The sequence below is a fragment of the Henckelia pumila genome, chromosome 4 (genome assembly GCF_033568475.1).
Source record: "Henckelia pumila isolate YLH828 chromosome 4, ASM3356847v2, whole genome shotgun sequence".
NCBI lineage: Eukaryota > Viridiplantae > Streptophyta > Magnoliopsida > Lamiales > Gesneriaceae > Henckelia > Henckelia pumila.
This window is the reverse complement of record NC_133123.1, coordinates 68,822,498-68,845,210: the sequence shown is the minus strand read 5'-3', so window position 1 is coordinate 68,845,210 and position 22,713 is coordinate 68,822,498. Positions and strand designations below refer to the sequence as shown.

General features: G+C 33.2%; 3 protein-coding genes and 1 long non-coding RNA gene across 5 annotated transcripts; all 4 read left to right on the top strand.

Moving 5' to 3' along the window:
• Positions 1–504: 504 nt before the first annotated feature.
• On the top strand, positions 505–2,962 carry LOC140863928 (serine carboxypeptidase 1-like). The gene is made up of 8 exons (XM_073267728.1): positions 505–971; positions 1,055–1,162; positions 1,253–1,524; positions 1,598–1,843; positions 1,920–2,032; positions 2,114–2,209; positions 2,450–2,555; positions 2,658–2,962. The coding sequence occupies exons 1-8, from the start codon at positions 611–613 to the stop codon at positions 2,802–2,804; spliced, it is 1,449 nt and encodes a 482-aa protein (XP_073123829.1). The 5' UTR covers positions 505–610; the 3' UTR covers positions 2,805–2,962.
• A 1,375-nt stretch (positions 2,963–4,337) lies between these two features.
• Positions 4,338–6,519, top strand: LOC140861161 (serine carboxypeptidase 1-like). Its single transcript, XM_073264171.1, has 8 exons — positions 4,338–4,734; positions 4,826–4,933; positions 5,010–5,281; positions 5,370–5,612; positions 5,693–5,811; positions 5,898–5,993; positions 6,084–6,189; positions 6,373–6,519. The coding sequence occupies exons 1-8, from the start codon at positions 4,338–4,340 to the stop codon at positions 6,517–6,519; spliced, it is 1,488 nt and encodes a 495-aa protein (XP_073120272.1).
• A 568-nt stretch (positions 6,520–7,087) lies between these two features.
• On the top strand, positions 7,088–11,430 carry LOC140866312 (uncharacterized). 2 transcript variants are annotated; one of them, XR_012144845.1, is made up of 6 exons: positions 7,088–7,365; positions 8,542–8,699; positions 9,356–9,448; positions 10,030–10,085; positions 10,760–10,882; positions 10,980–11,430. It is a non-coding gene; the product is annotated as an uncharacterized lncRNA (long non-coding RNA). The 2 variants fall into 2 exon arrangements; XR_012144844.1 differs by having other exon boundaries at positions 10,006–10,085.
• Positions 11,431–19,318: 7,888 nt separating this feature from the next.
• On the top strand, positions 19,319–22,173 carry LOC140861160 (serine carboxypeptidase 1-like). The gene is made up of 8 exons (XM_073264170.1): positions 19,319–19,676; positions 19,771–19,878; positions 19,957–20,228; positions 20,324–20,569; positions 20,651–20,769; positions 20,865–20,960; positions 21,268–21,373; positions 22,027–22,173. Exons 1-8 carry the CDS (start codon positions 19,319–19,321, stop codon positions 22,171–22,173), a joined length of 1,452 nt encoding a protein of 483 aa, XP_073120271.1.
• Positions 22,174–22,713: the final 540 nt, after the last annotated feature.

Sequence of the window (22,713 nt, the reverse complement as noted above, 5' to 3'; positions counted from 1 at the left end):
AAAATCCAAGAATAATTAATTTATATTGGATCAATTTACACTTTTATATAATAATTTTTTTTTCAAAATTATGGGCCCCGAAAAAAAATGGGTCTGAGTCGGACGACTCTTCGGCCTACAAATAGGAACGGCCCTGGCTATATGCTATTCGAACACATGGCTCCGGTTTTGATTATGCATGGGTACAAACATTGAAAATATTATTTGAGTTCATAATAATGCAATAAACAAAGGCAAGCCACCTAATTTGCTTAATGAAACCGAGCAAATATGTTAAGTGTTAACCCATCTTTGTCCAAATGGATCATTTTTGCTCGAGTACTTCAGCAAGTTGACAGCGATGAAGAGCCAAATCATTATATAAATTGCATTATATGTCATGACAATGGCATTCCCAAGAATTGTATAAGGTTTCTGAATAAGACACTTCTATCTCACAATAGTTAAAACAGAACCATAGTGATCATCAATTACCAGCCATAAACCAGACAAGAACGAGCATAGCACGATATTTTCAACGATTTCTCGATCTGTTGTTTGAAGTCACATGGAACATATATATAGTAAGAAGTCATGAAATAACATGTAAATCAATCTGTCAATTGAAACTATGAAAGGTGGTTTCATTTTGCTTTTGTTTGTTTTGTGCTATGTTGATTCTGTCAAGTGTTACGGTGGAAGGGGGTATGATCCTCTTGGAAAGTTTCTGAAGGCTCAAAGGTTAAAAAAATCGCGCAATCATGTTACTAACTACGCCTCCCCAACCGTGTATTCGCCGGTTTATGTTGCATCTCAGGAGGGACTAAAAGAAGCTGATGCAATATCACTTTTGCCTGGTCAGCCAAAAGTTAATTTTTCTCAATATTCAGGATATGTCACGGTCGATCCAACCGCGGGTCGCGCACTTTTTTATTACTTTGCTGAAGCCGAGGAGCCTTCCAGCAAACCACTAGTGCTGTGGCTAAATGGAGGTTGATGCATGCATGTGAAATTTTAATACTTGATTTCTCTGTTTTTTCAAGAAACTCATCAGTAAAAATCTTGAAAATTCCAGGGCCTGGTTGCTCATCAATAGGGTCTGGTGCAATGACCGAAAACGGGCCGTTTCGAGTGAACCCTGACGGGAAAACATTATGGTACAACCAGTATGCTTGGAACAATGGTGAGGAGTAGTTGTTTTATTTCTTGAAACAAAATATTTCTTCAGACAAGCGACACTAATTTAACACTCTGATTCTTGAAATTTATGAAGTGGCAAATGTGCTGTTCTTGGAATCCCCGGCTGGCGTTGGATTTTCTTACTCGAATACAACATCAGACTATGTTACAGGAGACAAAAGAACCGCTGCAGATTCTTACACCTTTCTAGTTAACTGGTTGGATCGATTTCCAGAGTATAAAACCCGAGATTTCTTCATAACCGGAGAGAGTTATGCTGGTCACTACGTCCCTCAGCTTGCTGATCTGATCCTCGAAAACAACAAAATCACAAATCAGACAGTCATTAACTTAAAGGGAATAGCAGTAAGTGCATATATATTGTTATATACATAATATCCATTTATAGAAACAAGCGAGTTGTAACATGAATTTTCAGATTGGAAATGCCTACATAGACTATACGGATAGGTGGACGGGCACATACGATCACTACTGGACTAGTGCCCTCATATCGGATGAAACCCACCAGGGAATCGTCTCGAACTGCAACTTTTCTTCTTCGGACTTTCCTGAATCAGGTTCCTGTGTGGAGTATGAAGGTCAAGCTGATTCAGAGGTAGGGACCGTGTACGTTTACGACGTGTATGCACCATTATGCGGTTCCCCTTCAACAGCACCCTCGGTATGATTCTTGCTTCTATACGTCTCGTTTCGATGTCTATATATAAGATCACACAACTTTACTCGTGCACTTGCAGATATCCAATTTCGATCCATGCTCAGGCGATTATGTAGACGCTTATTTGAACACACAGGAGGTTCAGAAGGCTCTCCATGTTACTGGAATTCCTGTCTCCTGGGCAGATTGCAAGTACTAAAATATGCCTATTTCTATAATATTTTTGTTTTTTATATCTTTTCCTTGCACTAAAAATAGTCCATTTCTGCGTAGCTACGACATACATTTCGACTGGCAGGATGAGCCGGACACGGTATTACCGGTGATCAAGAAATTGATGGCTAGTGGCATTACTGTTTGGATTTACAGGTACATGACAATCATTTTGTTAACTATCGGTAGACTCGGTCTATGCTATATCAGGTGTCCCTTTGTGATATTATACAACAATGCCACCCTAAGATATTTTTATTTGAATTCAAAATATCAATTGATGCTCTTGTGCAAAATCATATGAACTATCTCTAAAGCGGCAAAAGGGACACCATTTTAGCTAAAATGATGTAAAATGGATAATTTATTAACCATCTGTTGAATTTCTGAGTGCAGTGGAGATACAGACAATATAATTCCAGTGACAACAACAAGGTATTCATTTCCTAAACTTGGCGCACCCGTGAAAACGCCATGGTACCCTTGGTACTATCAACACGAGGTGAGGGATAAGTAACTACGCGGCTTATTGGTCTCTACAAGTCGTGTTCACGACAAATTTTTCGGTGTATTTGATGATTAATTTTGTCATTATTTTTGCAAGGTTGGAGGGTATGTGGTCGGGTATCAGAATGTGACATTTGTGACCATAAGAGGGTCAGGACATTTTGTTCCGAGCTACCAGCCTGGACGCGCGCTTGCCTTTTTCACGTCGTTTTTGAACGGAAAGCTGCCTCCCGGTCAGAACTAGTCATGAGGCAAGCATCGACAATCTAACGCCAAAGAAAGCTATAAAAAGTACCCTCAGACAAGCAACAGCTATCTTCATATGTAACCGAAACACTACTCTATGGTGTATTTGATACTAAGTGTATTGTCACTACTTTCATTATCAACGTAACAAATATTTCTTCCAATTGAGTACCTCTTTGAATTTCAAGAACATAAAAGTCTAGTCATCAATTATGATTTTAAACTCGTTCTCTGAGATCACAAATGTCCCCTTGTATGGGACAACAGATCACGGAATTAATCGTGTATGACGATAAAGAAAGGCTAAGTAAGATCACAACCGACATTAGTACTTTTGCCGCCGGAAAAAAAACTAAAATTGAAAAAAAAAAATGAAATTTATCAATAGAGAGGATCAAAATTGCAACTTTCTTCGGAACATAAAAATTGCAACTTTCCCTTTTTTTTTTTTTTTTTTTTTTTTCAAAATATCAATCAACAACTATCTAAGTTTTTGATCTACCCAATATTCTTTGTTTTTGACACTTATCTCCTTATCAAGTGCAAAAATTGCAATATGTCAAAGGAGATAAATGTATGTCGAAAACGGGGATGGTGAATGAAAAATCCCAATTAAATTCTCTTGGAAATACCATAGACTATTAGACAAAAATATATTTATTAGTTCCACGGGAAAACTATTCTAGGAACTTCCATCATAAATTAAGCAAGCATCTTTTGGTTCGATTATTTGGACTTACATTTCAAACATTATAACAAAATTAGATACCGATGTGTACATTAGTCATTCTTTAATTCTTGCTTTCAATTTGTTCAAAATCCTTCTGAATTTTTTTAGCCACATGTATATTTATATACTACATCGATCTTTTTAAATAAAAAATCAAATTTCTCATTTTCTTTATGTTCTATATATACAACTAAGATTTAAACAATTAATTAAAATCCTAAAATCAACGATAAACTCAGTTCCATGTATAACTCTTTGTACACTTGCTAGTCTCATAGCAAGTTGTCGATTTGTTTCCGCATGATGAGTTTTTCTCATATGTTTGGTTTAAAAGAAACACTCGAACTCGTTGGTGGAGGAGCAGATTGTTTCAAGTGCTCCTTACGGGCAGTATCGTGGCCCTGGACGTGATAAAATGGTAAAACAAAACAATCGTGACTTATTATATATGAGTTTTGCGGTGTTTTCACGGAGGAGGATTTCAAGATTTCGGAGCGATTTTGGTGATAGAAGTTTTGAAATAAATGACATACTGGACAATGAAAAAGTAAATCTTCAAATTAACAATGGCAGGTCCAGATCAATAAGGGAAACTTGATGGTATATTATGTGACAAAACTTGCACCTTTAAATAAAGTTGCTGTAAAATAAAATATTTTCTTTATTTGGGGCGGGCGACCTTCCTGGTGTCGTCTCCAGTTGTCCTAGAACAATCGATAACACCGATGAAAGGCAAGTCCAACAATAACAAACAATGATATTCTTGATCAAGAAATGCATTCCCAAGCGCCGTACATATAAATGGAACAGGGCTTTCAATGCGGTGGATTCGTAGCAAATATGAAAGGGGCTTCTATTGTTTCCCTTTGTGTTCTGTATCTATCGGCTTTGGTGCGATGCTACGGCGGCCAGGAACAAGACGTTCTTGAAGCATTCATCAACTCTCGGAGGGCCAGAGTCTCAGAAAGTCACGACGTTGAAGATTTTTCGACCGAATATTCACCCATGTATGTGGCACCTCAGGAAGGACTAAAGGATGCAGATCGAATACTAGCGTTGCCTGGTCAACCGGCAGTGAACTTTTCTCAGTATTCCGGTTATGTGACGATCGATCCTGCTGCAGGACGAGCACTGTTTTATTGGTTAACAGAGTCCGAAGACTCGGCTACCAAGCCTTTAGTGCTGTGGCTAAATGGAGGTTAATTAATGGAATATAGACGTTTAAAATTTTGGAGTCGCTATGTTTTGTTTTTGCACTAAACTGAGTTAGTAAACTGTGGAAATTCCAGGGCCTGGATGCTCTTCTATAGGAGCCGGAGCACTGACAGAACTTGGACCGTTTCGAGTAAATCCAGATGGGAAAACTCTATGGTATAACAACAATGCTTGGAATAATTGTAAGTATTTTGTTTACTCTTTTCAATTTCTTGTTTCTGTACATTTCTCATTATGATATGAAAAAATTTCGTGCAGTGGCAAATATCATATTCCTGGAATCTCCTGCCGGAGTTGGATTCTCGTACTCGAATACATCATCTGACTATATAACAGGAGACAAAAAAACAGCAGCAGATTCCTATATTTTTTTAGTAAACTGGTTGGAAAGATTCCCCGAGTATAAAATCCGAGATTTCTACATAACTGGAGAGAGTTACGCCGGTCATTACGTGCCTCAGCTTGCTGATTTAATTCTTAAAAACAACAAAATCACAAACCAAACTGTCATAAACTTAAAAGGGATTGCTGTAAGTTTGATCGAGAAGCACATTTTTCTAGTAAAAAAAAAACATAATTATTCAAGAATCTTATAAAATGTGATTTCTTTTTTTCCAGATTGGGAATGCATATATTGATGATGAAGATCAACCGAAGGGCTCATTCGATTACCTCTGGACACACGCCCTCATATCTGATGAAATTCACCAGGGCATTGTAGAAAACTGTAATATGTCGTATGACGCCAATGTCACTCAAGTCTGCGGAGATTATTTGAATCAGGCATATACTGCTAGAGGACACATATACCCTTATGATATTTATGCTCCTTGGTGCACTTCATCTTCAAATTCCTCCTCGGTATAGGCAGATTCAAATTCATTATGTCATGTTACAAAACGTTATTGCCTGCTTATCTTCTATAATAATCATGGATACAGGTGCCTAGATTTGATCCATGCTCAAGTCAATATGTCTCTGTGTACTTGAATACTCCTGAAGTGCAGAAGGCTCTTCATGCCAATGTCACCGGAATTCTGGGGCCATGGTCTAACTGCAAGTACGAATGACTCGATTCATGATTTATTTTAATCAAAATTTCGAGTATTAAAGCTATGTAACTATATATATTTTGGTTTGATGCAGCGGTTACGTAGGTAATCACTGGCAGGATATACCAGTCACAGTATTACCTGTCATTAAGGAATTGATGGCCAGTGGAATTAGAGTTTGGATCTATAGGTACAAAATCGATAGATTTTTTTTTTAATCATTACATTCAAAGTTTGTACACAAATCAATTAGTAACATGATTTGAATTCGCCTCATCAGTGGGGATACAGACCGTGCGGTAACAGTTACGACGACTAGGTACTCGTTGTCTAAGCTGGGGTCATTAGTCAAGACTCCTTGGTATCCATGGTATAGCCTAGGCGAGGTAAGAAAAATACCAAATTATTTTGTTGTTGCTTCTTATTGATTTTTAAGACAAATGAGAATCTAACGAAAAAATCTTACGAGCTATTTCGTGAGAAAAAATATTACTTGAAACTGCCGTACGTTCATGACACACAGACTATAAATTTGGAATGATAAATTAATCTATCATATTACTTATCAGGTGGGAGGTTACGTGGTGGAATATCAAAACATAACATTTGTGACTGTACGAGGATCAGGACATTTTGTACCAAGTTACCAACCCGAACGGGCACTTGCCATGTTTTCATCCTTTTTAGAGGGAAAGCTTCCTCCAGGCTCCAAGTGATCATGGATAAGCAAATGAAATGAATTGGGAAATTTCATCTGTATTTTCGCATCCCCATCAAGCATTGGTTTTATTCTTCAAAGGAATAGATATCATGTTGGGGTGTGTGTGAATTAGGTTCTACTAACAATTTTATCAATTTAAAATGATTTTGCAAAAACGCAAGCGGAAGACTTAGACAATCAAAAATAAATGCGATAAGTAAATGACGTAAAATAAATAAAGTAGTAAAAGAGATATTATATGTTTATGAAAATTCGACGATAAATCGTCTACGTCTCTCCTTCTTGGTTAAGGTCGATTAACCAAAGTTCCACTAGCACTTCGTCTTGCCTTGATGGCTCCAAGTTAGCCGATACTACAACAACACGATTACTGTTACTACAACAAATATGACTTTTTGCAGCGCGACATCAACAACGCACATTAAAACACGCAGTTGATGATATTATTAACAGTGCGTGCATTTGTACGCGCTGTTAATATATTGATATCTTAATTAATGCATGATGTAAATATATTTTTAACAGCATGCTAATAAAAGAATGCTGTTAATACTGTGTGACGCCCGAAGGGTTCGCGCCGTTTCCATTAGATCGTCTCACTTGCTTCTTCAACACCTTTCGTCGCTTTTCGGGTCTTCTTCTCTCTCGATCTCAGCCTCCGCCAAATCCCCAAAACCTATCTCCACAATTCCATCTATTTCCCTCGATTCCATGGGCGCCCTTTATGTCAGGTCTGCAACGCCTCCCGTCTCTGAAATTGGCAGATTCGTTCTCCTTTTTCATCGATCTCAGCCTCGGAAAACGATTTGTTCTCCTTCTCACTCGATTCTTCCTCGCAGAGGTGCGTACCTATGCCTGATTGTAACTTTGGTTTAAAATTTTTTTTTCAAGTAATTTATTGCTGTATTTTCAGATTAGAGGTATGTTAGTTGTTTGAATGAAAATTATCATGCGCGTTAGCTTTTGAAAAATGAAAGGATCGGTTGCCCTATTATTTTTTCTTGCTGTTTTCTGTTTTGGAGAATTAATCTTGCACAAGCCGATGAAAGCCAAAACTGGCCCTTTGTTTGTTCTTTTGAAATTGATTGAATTTTGTTGTTTTCTATGGATTCATTATGGCCACGTCTCCTTGTTTTCTCATATTCAAGTGTCATTCAAGTTGTGACTTATTAAGTTCACACAGATGGCCACGTCTCCTTTCTCCTAATATTTAATTTTCTTTGAGTGCCTGGATTAGGAGTCATGAAAAGATTTTATTCTTGGAATCAGACTGAGAAGCCTAAACGTAAGACTCATTTTGATATAGTATTAATGATTTTTATAAAACTAAATACACTCTGTGTTGATGCTATTGGACAATGCGAGGGTTACTTGATCAAGAGTTAATATTGTGTAAGATTGATCTCGTATAGTATTGACCCTTATGGCTCCACCACTCGTATTAGATATCCTATTTTCAGTAGGATTAAGCTACCCCGTAGGATTAATCTACCCCGTGTGTTTCCAGATATGAACGTTGATCATGGTAAATGGTAACGGAAATTTAATTCATCGGATGAAATTGGGTGTTTGTGCTGCTTCTATTCTGTTTTAAGTAAAATATTTGTCATTGTTCCTTTTTAACTAGTGAGATAGAGAATCTGTTCAAAAATTACTGAAATTATTGTTATTGGAACTGTCATAATGCCAATGGTATCTATTTACCTCAGGATTTTTCTTTTCCCCGACCTTTTTAACTCGTATGGTACGAATTTTCATCGTACTTTGCCGTTTATAGCTTGAACCAGAACCAGTGATGGCACGACCGATGGTTTCTTTATATTTTTTAACTCAACTATGATATGAATGGAGATTTGCTTGAATAACGTGATTGTGCTATCAACACTTCACACTTTAGTTTAAACAAATAATAAATCCTACTTTATTAAAATTTTGAGTTCCTCTGTTTTGTTTTTTGGGGTAAGCAACGATGCCTTGAAGATATCTTCAAGAAGGTTTTCTTTTTCTTTTTTCGCAGATGGATTTGTTTAATCCCTTGATGTTTCCAATTTCGCAATGAAGAGAAGAAGGAAGAAGGGAAGATCACACCTTCAAATTCAGCTTTGTCCTCATTTACTGATCAAGAAATGAGGCAAGCAAGATCTGAAGTTAATTCTCAGAATTTATCAGATACAAGTACTGAGTCTACATGTTCCTTATTCTCTTATTTACAACAAATTTGTTATTTAATTAAATGAAAATCCAAAATATATTTATTTGACCAATAATGTTTTTTATATCATTAAACATCTATTTTTGTCAATATATTGATTCACTGTAGAAAATTCAATATTTTTTACAGTAGGACATTGTTATCTGATATATTTTTAATAGCTTTTGAGGCATTTGGGGTTTCATTGATTTTGTGTCCTAAAGTAACACTAAGATAAATGTTTGGAGCCAAAACATGTGATATATTTTTTTTTTATCGAATACATATTCTACTTGTACTGTTTTGAGGCATTTGTGTTTCAATAAACTACACCAATTTCCTGTTTATTGGACATACCGTCCCCACATCATCAGATTCAAAGTAGTTGGCTGCGCATTTGAAATTCCGATATAGTTGGTCAAACACAAAGTTGGATGCTTATTTAAATTAAATATTTGTCTTTTTTTAAAAAGGGAAATTGATATTCCAGTGTTATTTTATACATTTATCAATAAGTTTGGAATATGATTATAGAGTTCAAGAATGGGTACTGGGTACTAAGTAATTTTCATATTTCAGTTTTAATTATATTTTTTTGTAATCTCTATATTAATGTCTTGGTTTGTTTTTTAAATATCAGGAAAAGAGTGCCAAATTTAGAGCAATGAGGGTAAAACAAGACCACATTCATACAATGAGCAGAAGAGGTTATGCTCATTTGGCTCACATTATGGTAAATATTATTTTTTTCAAAATTTTATTTTTTAAGCAATGATACATCATTTGAATTTTGTGTATAACCATTTATATATATATATATATATATATATATATATATATATATATTTCTATATATTTTCTATTTTATTAAAGATCTTGCTACTCTACTAATTGTTTGGTATGATTAATATGACTTATATATATATATATAAAAATTCGGATCTTATCTTTGCCTTTTTTTTGCTTTCCTATGCATTCAAGGTAGGACAAAATAATAAATTTTAGTGTGGTAATTAATTTTTTTCCTTCCCATATCCTCCCACAAATGTCTTCTTTTAACCCAAAAATAGAAAACGAAAAACGTGGCTCAGATGGTTGAATTAACTTCTTAGTGTACATGTCACCTTTTCTCATCTTATTTGTGCGCATAATTGCTTATCCTCTCCAAAATGGGAATGGGAAAAGTACAATTTTACACAATTTCATCTCTTATTCAGGTAATTATGTAATGTTGGTTTTAAATCAAGGATTAGAGATTTTATGTTGGTCACACTTCTAACATATTTTCAGCCATATTTATCTAATTGATGTCAGGGTCCAGAGCACAAAACAATTAGCAAAGACCATCATCGACATATATTTATTTTGTGGTACGATTACTTTGCCTTGTGTAATTTTTATTTCTCGGTGTTATACTAATTTTAATACTTTTCTAATTTATTATTTATTATTATTATTTGTGTTAAGCATTGTGTTTTAAATTATTTTAAAATATGATTGATTTTTTTGTCTATATTTTCAATGTGTTGTTATTACCTTTTTCCATCTGATAAGATTTATTTCAAGTATTTATTGCCTATCATCCATTCATTTCTTAGCATATGACTTTCTAATCTCAATCCATAACTGATGCAGATTGTTTAAATGTAAGATGGTTAATTTAAAAATCAGAAAAAATTTAATACGATACAAACAATTTAAATCTTCTTTTAAGGGGTTATAAATATTGTTATTCTAATATAAAAATTAGAATATGAGTATTTGTTTTATTCTTACGCTCTTTAATAAATGTCCATGGAAGAACCCATGATAATAATTTATAGTCTTCTCTTTCCCTTCTGTTCTCTTTATTTCTTTATTTCTTTTTTTTTTTAATAGTTGTTTCTTCTTTAATTGCCTCTAATTAACTTGCAGGAAAGTTAACAGTGTCTTACTAATAGACCCTGATTTTTTGGTGACAAATGGGTTACTGAAATTGCAGTTTGAGCTTAAATATATATATATCATGATGACATTGTTTGACACAATTTTTTTGTAAACTTAGGTTGCTAGTGGTCGCATTGGTAGCGGTGGTGAGAATGAATTTGGTAGCAGTAGTGATAACAACATTGGTGCCAAAAAAAATGGTGATTTTGGTAATTTTAACAAACATCTAGCTATTGCTCAGGTAACAAACTATATATCTTTAAATTATGTATTTCTAAACCACAAAGTTAATATATCATGCATGGTAGAATTGATATTTTTTTATTTTTTATTTATAGTCCAATTTGAAGAATGTCTGTCGTGGAGAAATTCGTGATAGTACTAAATGTAAGCTGCTTAATTGGTGTGTTGATGGATTAACTGTTGCAAAAGGTTGAATTGCATCTACAATCAAAATGCAAAAGTGCATCATGTTGTTCTTGGTGGATCTTGTTGGAAAGTTTGGGTTGATATGTTTTTTAGGAGAAGGTGGACTTGATTCGACCAAATCATGAATGCGTTTTTTCGAGAATGCAATAGGAAGTACGGTAGCTTGGTTATCTAAATTTATTGTCTTGTGTGATTGATATGCATTCTACCGATTTACGTGGATTGAAAGTCTACACATTTTCATATGTAGTTAGTTTATGAGGGATTTCGTATCTTATTTAAACTTCTATGTTGGTAAGATGAACAAATAAGTTGTTTTTATTAACTTTGTATATATTGGAGCTAAATTTGCACGCAGTATGTTGTAAAGATCTTATTTTCCTTGTTTTCATAAATGAAATTGGAATATTTTGTTTAGTTTTTCATTTCATTTTCTTTTTTTTTTATTTGGTTGAATTTTTTTTTGCGGCGTGCGTTGAGCTGTGGAAAATATTCTTGTAGCATTTAAATTCTTTCCGCAGCGTGCATTGTAGGCTGTCAATAATATATCCGCAGCGTATCTTGCACGCCATCAATGATAGTTTCCGCAGCTTGCCCTGCACGCTGTGGATGTTAGTTTCCACAGCATGCATTGCGCGCAACGGATGTAAGTTTCTGCAGCGTGCACGGCGAGCTGCGGATACCCCATGAGTTTCAACAACTTACTGCTATGCAGCATGCGATGCGTGCTGCGGATAGCTAATTTGCACGCTGCGACACTTATACAACTCGATACAAAGATATATATATTGAGGAATTTTGAATAGGCTTGAAATTCTTGAATAAACGCTCAAATAATGCTTTGAATGCTTGAGAGAATTGGATGGTTGTGTTGTGTTTGAAATGGCCTCGGAATGCCTCTATTTATAGTGCTGAATCGGGTGAGATCGGAATTTCTGATCCACAAATGGAGCTTCCGGTATTCATCAAATTTGAATTTGAATTTTTTTACAAGAAGGAGAGATCGAAACTTTCGATCCCGTCTGAAAAGTAAAATTAAGCAGAAAAGCTGCAATCTTCAACGAAATAAAGCTACGAACAGAAAGATTAAAAGGATTTGTACCTTAGAAAAAAATAGCAACATAGAGAAATAGACGGTTGGTTGACCATCGCCTTCCAGAGTGAGAGTGACTACGCCCTCAACTGACGTGGAATTGAACGTAAGTTATTGAATGGGGAAGCAAATGTGTCGCTTCAGTCGCGATACAAGGGTATATATACTTTCGAGCTTCTTTCTTGAGATTAGGACATAATCAAAAGCTTCAAGGCTTGGGTCTGCTGGAACAATGTATGAGTGATGCTACATGTACAACGAAGTTGGTACACCAAATCTTACAACACAAAAAATTTAATACAGAGATTAATTTATCAAAATCTCACGATACATTAAACACAAAATCTCGCGATCAAATAGCAAATATCACGATATTATTATTGTAAATATTGTTGTACAAAATATTTGTTATACCTTTATCATTATTTTTAAATGTATATGTGTTTATTAGAGTGAGAAAAGGTGGAGAGAACTCTGAAAACAAAGGAGGGAAAAATAATAAAAAGTTGAATAGCGAATTATTTAATGACATTGTGGTAAAAATGTCACTATAGATACGTTATTATGATTCATATTTTATTAAATTAATTTTATTTTACAAGTGTCATTAAAATGAATTTTTGCTAACATTATGTAAAAAATATCATCCCACAAATGTCACTATATCTATAATTTTTGTTGTAGTGATTCTTTTGTTGGGCGGCTTTTTTCATGCTGAAAATCTTTTTTTGTAATAGTAGCAAAAAATTTACTATTCTCAATGTATATTCTTTTGTTGTTATCGTCTTTGTTTCTTCTATGTCAATATCTTTATGATCGATACATTTGTTGGACGTTCTCTTTTTGTCCATCTTTATGTCTTGTAAAAATACTCATTCAATTCGTTAGTTATAAGATTATCCTCATGAAGTAACCGTAATAGTTTTTGGTCTTTACAAAGAAGAAAAATAGTTAAAATTAATAAACTATATGTATTCAATCATATATTGTTAAATTATATAATAAATTAAGCCTTTGAAATATGTTATTTGACTCTCTTTTTTATTGTAAAGAAATGTAGATAAAATAAATACTCACGAAGTATTTATAAGAATTATTTCTCTTTTATATCCGATTATACATGTATCACTTTAGTGAAATGTAAATACTTGTCAAACTTTAACATGGCACCAACCTGGGTAACGCACAATTTAATTATTTGAATTTGTTATTTTAATTCACCGTTTTAAAATAATTAATCATAGTTCATGTCAAATAAAGGATATTAACATTAGGTCCTTAAACAAATTGTTTTTTTGGAAAAAATATGTTAACTCTATATACAAGCAAATAAAACAAAAGGATTTCGATATTTCAATCTCCTACAAATTAAGGTGTTTTGTGAAAATTTAATTTAACTTCATCTACAAGCAAATAAAGCCAACGAATTTTATTCTCAAAAAAAAAAAAAAAACCCAACGAATTTTGGAATTTCAATATTTTCAAATTAATTAAGATTTTTTCACAAAAATCTGTTCAATTCATCCATCTACAAACAATAATTAAAAACCAAATTTTTTTTTAATTTCAAGTGAAAATTGGATCCTTATCTAGTATGCACGTAATTTGATAATTTTGACATCATCATAATAAGTTGTTTTACAAAAATATCTTCGCCAAATATCTCAAATATGTATAAATAAATGATAAAGTTGACAATACACAATGTAAAACTTTGACATTGGTTCACACTTTTATAATTAGTATAGATATAAATATAACCACAAATTTAAAAGGGAATATTACAATTATGGTATTGTGTATTTGACTCTTTGAGGTTTAATTTGGTCATTCATGTTGTCAAATTTAAGTAATAGTCTGTTATTTTTGTTTTTATTTCTTTTGCATTTTTACTTATTTAATTTTACTGAAGCACCATGACATATGTGTTCTATTCGGGCAAATGCTTATAAAATATTTTAAAAGTTGTTTTAAAATCAATAAATGTGTTTGGAAAATTATTCAATAATACGTTTTTACAATTTAAAAGTAGTATGTTTTGTTTTCCATAATTATTTTACATTCTAAAAATACATAAAACAAATCTAGTTTATTTTTTAAAAAATACACTTGAAAAACTCTTTTTTAAAAAATATTTTTCAAAAATATTTTAAATTTTTTTTATCCAAACACATACTTTAAGTTTTTTTTAACTTATAAAACTTTTAAAGTACTTGTCCAAACGAACTCATTGTCACGCCCCGAAACTGGGTCAAGTTGACATTGTCGTTATTTAACATTTTTACATTAAACAACAATTCTCGGTTTTCATTAAATTATAAATTACCAGTCTATTCATTCATGAAAACTGAAATGCATTGTCATTCATAAACTGAATTTATAATATCTTTACAATGCATAAACGAATAACATAATTCGATCCATAACTGATCAATAACTGAGTCTTAAGGCAGCGGACATAAAATTAATCTAATCAGTCTTCCTCTTCTTCACCAGCCCAAAAATGAATTTACTCATCTTCATCTAGTTCTTTCTCGTTCTTATCTGATATGGTTTTGGGTGGGTGAGTGATATAGGTGTCACTTAGTAAATGAGAAAAATCTTCCCAGCTTTTAAAATCATTTTAACAGTAGTGTAGTGACCCTTACCCGGATCACCTACTAAACAGAACTTAGGCATGAAATTAACTTAATAAAACAGATATCAGAAAGAAACTGCGAAATCCAAATAACATTACACAATCCCAAGTAAAGGAATCTGTAATTATCCAATAATATACAACCAAATCGAATAGCTGTATAAACCCAAACAACAGTAATAAAACCTAAGCGAAGCTCCAGCCGGCCAACCGCTGACTAGCCCCTCCTGGATCCACCCTCCTCGTCCAATCGCAAACCTGCCCCATGGAATAGGGTGTCCAGAAAATACAGAGTACGAGACGTGAGCATAAAACGCTCAGCACGAGAGTATGAGTATACATGCATGCAAAGTGAACTCCCTATAGACTCGAGGTCAAGGATCAGATAACAGAGACAGACCGGGCCCTGGTATGTAGCACGCTGTGCCGTCGCTTCAGGAGGTGGCTCCCATACCGAGATAACCGTGGATACGCCGGACCCAAATCGATGGAAGTCCATCCACTAACAGGATAGGGTACAACCCTACTAACAGACATCTCGAAGGAGATACAGCAAGATGCAAATGAATGCAGCATAATATCATGGCATATAAATCATGAAGTCACATAATACATGCATACTCAGTCAGGATATCTCGAACAGTACTTTCGTACCTCAATACAGTGCAAGCTCTACCAACTCTAGGTCCACGCCTATAGTCTGCTCTACACTGCCAAATGATACTACTATCATTAAAGTGCTCTAAAAGCCTTAACTAAGCTATTGCATACTCCTAAATATTTATAGGAAGCAAAAGCTATACCTTCGTCCGTCGTTAGCCCTTTGATGTCGATGCCTCCAGAACTTGGGCACAACTCCGCTACGACTACCGAACGCCTCTCCGACCTCCGGACCAAGCCTAAGAAGACTAGAACAACTCGAATATGACTAGAAATAGAGAGGAAATCCCGGAATTGGCAAGGAGAAATGAAGTCTCGGCCTTCTATTTATAGACAACGATCGAAACTTCCGATTCTTGATTGGAACGTCCGAACCTCGATCGGAACGTCCGATCCTGCCATCGGAGCTTCCGAAGATCCTGATCTGCCACGTGTCAAAATATCACTTGTTGACTCCGGATAGGGGTGATCGGAGCTTCCGGTCCTGATCGGAGCTTCCGATCCAACCACACGTCATGCCTGACGTAATAACATCGGTGCTTCCGATCGCTCATCGGAGCTTCCGATCCTGTTCGGAGCTTCCGATCGTGCCTTCGGAGCTTCCGATCCGTCCAATACCAAATTCAATTAATTAGCATTAATCCTTTAATTACTCAATTAGGGTACGGGCTACTACAAGTAGTCTCATATACAAAAATATATCCAAACAGAATAAAACAGAACAGAAATTCGATGTTCATCGGTAATGATAGAAATCGGTTTTATGTACTAAACTGTATTATGAATTTGTGGTTAATTTATATCAGTCTCTTATATGTTAACCTCTAAAGAGTGAGGTCATTAATCTATAATCAGTAATCGGTAGTATTTAGAATACGTATTCTTATCACTAATTCACAAGATTCAGTGCATCAAAAATCAGTAGTTCATCAGTAATTGTAAAATCAAGATTTTGTATACAGTAACACGCTGGAATCAGTTTTAAAACATATAAATAAAAATTTGATACTTTAAAACGCCCACTTACAGGATATTGTTAAAATATTTCGGTTGCCTTGGAGTTTTTATTCACTTGCCCAATTGAACGCTCAATTGGACTCCCTCGACTAAATATCTTGGCAGTCTATTTTCTCGTTTTATGCTGTGTTTTTTGTTAGAGTTTGTGTAACCTTTTCTCATAATTTGACTGATATTTATAAGTAGAATTCTAACTGTTAAGCTTCCTATTTATTGCCCTTAATTGTCATAATTTCGAGTTAATGCATCAGTTACAAATTTGGAGTAACTGCCTTCTGGAATTTCAGTTTAGCTACTCATAAGTCTTGTGAAGCTAGACTGGTCTTGATCAACTGGTGATTTCAGTTTACCTCAATTCATTCTACCTCATTTCAGTTTACCCCAGTTCAGTTTTGAAATTTCGGGTTCTCACACTCATGACGTTTATATTTACAATGTTCCATCAACATTTTATATGAAAAAAAAGACTAAAATTGCTTTAAATTAAAAGATAAATGGCTAAAATTGAAATTCGACAATGCAAAAAACAAAAAAAATATCACAAAAGAGCAACCACACAAACAAGATAGAAATTGCAATTTTCACTATTGAAGATGAAATGAATAAATTTTCAAGTTCCAAAAAATATAAAGTTTTAAAATTGAAATACAAATTTAAAAATTTCAACCATAATAAAAATGGATTTATTTATTATCAATTAAGTAGAGCGTCATGATTTTAAGATATATCATAAAAACATTTTCATTAAAATCCATGAAACCTTGTAAATAAATGTTGAAACTAAAAGTGGATGCTTGATCAATGAGAAAATAGAGTAAAAATTAATTTGGTATATGAACTATTGGTTAAATGTCAAATTGATACATGAACTTTTGTTAATGGGTTAATTGATACATGTCCACTTGATTTTGACCAAATTATGATGAAGAAAATGTTATAATAGTATTTTGATAATACAAATTAATTAAAACAATAATATTATTTTAGTTTCAAAACCAGCTTCATCATTTTTTTTCGTCAGAAAAACCGAGAACGACTTTCAATTTTTTATTAATCATGTTCTCTTATAAAATTATTGTGTTTAAATAACTTTCAATTTTTTATTTTTTTATTATAAAACATATGGCACGTTATGGCAAAGTTTAATTGGTGTTTTGATGAGTTTTTCTTATAAATATAATTTGAAATTTGAAATTAATTTTTAGTAGAACTTACCTAATATTTTTATTAAAATAATATATTCAATAAATTTTTACATAGTTAAAATATTAAAAAATATTTTATCACAATCACTATTTATTTAATATTTTTTTCAAAATATTATCGAGAAAAATTATGTATATAAAAATCAAAATTTTAGCTAAAAAATATTTATTTAATTTTTGTGATATCAATTTATTTATTTACAATTATTTAAATATTGTATGCCTTAATATAATTTATCTAATTCTTATTTTTGAAATATATAATCTATTTAATCTATCCAATATAATAAATATTTAGTAAAAATAAAATTTTTAATCAAATCAATTTTTACGTATAAAATATAATATACAAATATATCTAATTAAAATTAAAAATAAAATGTGAATTTTTTGGTAATAAAGGGCAAATTGGACATTTTACATAAATGTCACCAGAAATTGATCGGAATCCGGCGAACATGTATCAATTAAGCCATTACACAAAAATTTGTGTACCAATTTAACATTTAACTAATAGTTCGTGTACCAAATTAAATTTTACTCTTATAAAAATATATATTTCTTGTCATAATTTGGTTCAAATTAAACAAATAACAACTGGACAAGACCGGCAAGCCTGCCACCGTACACCCTCTTTGGACTTGTGTCAATATTTCTGAATGTCCTCGAAGGTATTTACCGAAGGCACTACAACACGAATATGTAAAAAAAGACTCTTCAAGTCGACATTTATAGAAACCTATTGTAAATTACGGGACGAAACTAACATTTATAAATTATAGAGAAAGTTACATATAATATCTACTTATTTGGGAGGCGGACCTGCCTACTGTGGTCTCAATTGTAGGGGTGTAAACGAAATAATGAAGAAAATTTTAAGGCTTGAATTCTATTTGCGTGCATTTGATATATTCGAGCTCGAGTTTGAGTCTCGAAATATTTGAGTAACTTCACGAACTATTCGAAACTAAAGGCTTGAGATAATTATATGATATAAACAAAATATTAAAGCGCCCAAATGATCGAACAAAATAATTTGGGTTCAAGTTCGACTCAAAAAAAGTTCAAACATGTTCGAGTTTAACTTGAATTCAATAATTCGAACAAGAAAAAATATTTTTCAAGCCGTCTCGAAAAGATGACGAATAGACTTTTTCATATACACCCCTAGTCTCCAAGTCCAGCTGGTGTAAAAAAAAAAAATTAGTCAAAATGGTCCTCTAAGTTTGTTTGTTTGTTTTTTATTTTGATCATGTAAGTATTCAAATTTGGTTTTTGGTCATTTAAGTGACATAATGTTTTGGCATTTGGTTTTGCTGAATTGAAGATGTGGCACCGAAAAATGTTAATGTGATACTATAATGTTGATGTGTCATCGAAAAATGTTTACGTATATGACGCCGCCTCTATAACAAAGATTAAATGTTAAAACACAACCTAATTTATAATACAGATACTTACTGAACCAAAACAAAAAAATCAGCAAATTCATGGACCATGCATTTTGGCTATATTATCCCATAAATCATTGATAAGTCCAACAATAACAACAATGATATTCTTGTTCAGAAAATGCCCAAGAAACATGCACATAAATGAAACAAGGCTTCTGCTGTGGAGTTTTCATAGCAAAAAATGAAAGGGGCTTTTGTTCTTTTCCTCTATGTTCTCTATCTATCGGCTACGGTGCACTGCTATGGCGCAGTACAACGAGACGCTCTTGAAGCATTCATCAATTTTAGAAGGGAAAAAGTCTCAGAAAATTACGACGTTGAAGATTTTTCGTCTGAATATTTACCGGTATATGTGGGACCTCAAGAGGGACTGAAGGATGCAGATCGAATACTAGCATTGCCTGGTCAACCGGCAGTGAACTTTTCTCAGTATTCGGGTTATGTGACGGTTGATCCTACTGCAGGGCGAGCACTGTTTTATTGGTTAACAGAGTCCGAAGACTCGGCTACCAAGCCTTTAGTGTTGTGGCTAAATGGAGGTTAATAAATTAAATATAGACGTTTAAAATTTTGGAGTCACTATATTTTGCTTTTATATTAAGCTTAATTAGTCATAAAATGTTGAAATTCCAGGGCCTGGATGCTCTTCTATAGGAGCCGGAGCACTGACAGAACTTGGACCGTTCCGAGTAAATCCAGATGGGAAAACTCTATGGTATAACAATAATGCTTGGAACAATTGTAAGTATTTTGTTTACTCTTTTCAATTTCTTGTTTTTCTACATTTCATGACTATAATTTGAAAGAATTTTTATATAGTGGCAAATATCATATTCTTGGAATCTCCTGCTGGAGTCGGATTCTCGTACTCGAATACATCATCTGATTACATAACAGGAGACAAGAGAACAGCAGCAGATTCTTACACGTTTTTAATCAACTGGTTAGAAAGATTCCCAGAGTATAAAACCCGAGATTTCTACATAACCGGAGAGAGTTATGCCGGTCATTACGTACCTCAGCTTGCTGATTTAATCCTTAAAAACAACAAAATAACAAACCAAACTGTCATAAACTTAAAGGGGATTGCGGTAAGTTTGATATTAATATATAAGCACGTACGTTTTCAGTATTTTAAAAAAACATATATTATATCAAGCATCTTATAGAATGCGTTTGTTTTCAGATTGGGAATGCATTGATTGACAGTGAAGATCATGGGAAAGGCGAGTTTGATTTCCTATGGACACACGCCCTCATATCCGATGAGATTCATCAGGGCCTTGTAGAAAACTGTAATATGTCATATGGCGCCCATTTGACACAAGCCTGTTTAGATTATGTGTATCAAGCATATATTGTTGCTCCAGGCAACATCTACCATTATAACATATATGCTCCGTTATGCTCTTCTTCTTCAAATTCATCATCGGTATAAGCTAATTCATACCCGTTATTTCGTGTTACAGAACCATATTACTTACTAATTGTTTGTCATAAAACTGGAAAACAGGTGTCTGGATTTGATCCATGCTCAGATAACTATGTCTCTGTGTACTTGAATACTCCTGAAGTGCAGAAGGCTCTTCATGCCAATGTCACCGGAATTTCGGGACCGTGGGCTGCCTGCAAGTACTATCATTAATCATGACTCAAATTTTCTTTTCTTTGCCTAAATTTCAAGTGCTAAGGCTATGTAGCTTGATATTATTTTGGTTTTGATGCAGTGACTCCATACATTCTAACTGGCAGGATTGGCCATTTACAGTGTTACCTATTATTAAGGAATTGATGGCTAGTGGCATTAGAGTTTGGATCTATAGGTACAAATTAAATTAATTAAGTGACATAAATAATTTTCTTGCATCTGTACATGTGATCTAGCTTAAACAAGACATTCTAAGTTTATGTATTATTCACTATAGTACATGAATATTCCTTGTGATATATACCCATTGACTTAGATAACATACAATCAATTTTTTTAAAAAAAAAAAATCAGAGATGATGAAATGCTTATGCATGGAATTTGTATATTTATCGAGAATTAATAATTCGTGAATTGAGTTGTATGAGTAATTATATTCAAATATTCACAAATTAAGTAACATGATTTGAATTGGGCTGCAGTGGGGATATAGACCTTGTGGTACCAGTTACAGCAACTAGGTACTCCATGTCGAGGCTGGCTTCATCAGTCAAGACACCTTGGTATTCATGGTACAACCAAGGCGAGGTAAGAAGAAATTATGGACGTACTTATTTTAGTTTTGTTTCTCTTTTTTTTTTTTTAAGCGACAAATGTTATTTCATATTGAGATATTTAATTTGGATAAAACTGATATTGATACCACTTGAAATTAGCTAGTCTTCGTGACACACAGACTATTAATTTGGAATATTAATGATGATGATAAAACATTACATGTTTGATGTAAAAGATGATATTCAACATCTTTGATTCATCCATAATTTCACTCAAATTTATATTAACTTGACTAAAAATATAGTTATGTTATACTTATCTTTCTGTTTATCATCTCATACTCTCATTTCATGAGACATGTGGTAAAGATGTAAAATATAAAAATATATACGTTGTTTGGTCATAAGCTTAAAACCAAGAACTTAATTATGTCCAGTACACCTTGAAATGCTTGATATAAACATTATTTCAACTCAATTCGATCCAGATATGTTGAAATGCTAATGATATAAGTTTCGTTTGGATATATATATATTTTAAAAATAGTTTTATAGAATATTTGACCAAACACATATTTATTCTTAAAAAATTTGTAGAAAAAACTTTTATAAAAATGTTATTTAAGGACTTGTCCGAGTCTAATATTATAATATATATAATATTATTTATTTGTTACTTATCAGGTTGGAGGTTATGTGGTGGAATATGAGAATGTAACATTCGTAACAGTACGTGGAGCTGGACATTTTGTACCAAGTTACCAACCCGAGCGTGCACTTGTCTTATTTTCTTCGTTTCTCGAAGGAAAGCTTCCTCCAAGTGATGGATAAGCTAGCAGAGGACTGAATTGTATGGTTGCATGGGGGAATTAATCATGTCATCGATCGTTTTATCAATTCAATAATCTAATTTCAAACTTAATTCAGTTTTATATATTTAAATGAACTATAAATAAATGTACAAGTGCGTTGTACAAACAAGCATTTCTCTTTGAACTTAAATATTTAATCCGATGAATGAAAATGATAATTAATTGCTTATATTTTGAATCAATGCTAGTCACTCATGATATGTCCACTAACTTGGTGAATACTCTAATGATTTTAATTTTATGCTCTTTAAATTATTCTATACCATTAAATTAAACCATAAAATTTAACGACAAAAATTAATTATTCAACATTTTCAAATTTTTATGAACCAAAATTAATTATTCAACATTTCCAAATTAATATATATATACTATTAATTGAGGGACAGTCCTTTTTAAAAACTTCTTTTGGTGAAACTTTTTTTTGTTCCAAAAATACCCTTAGCACCAGTGGTGGAGCCACATATTCCGGGTGGCAAAATTTTTTTAAAAAAAATTT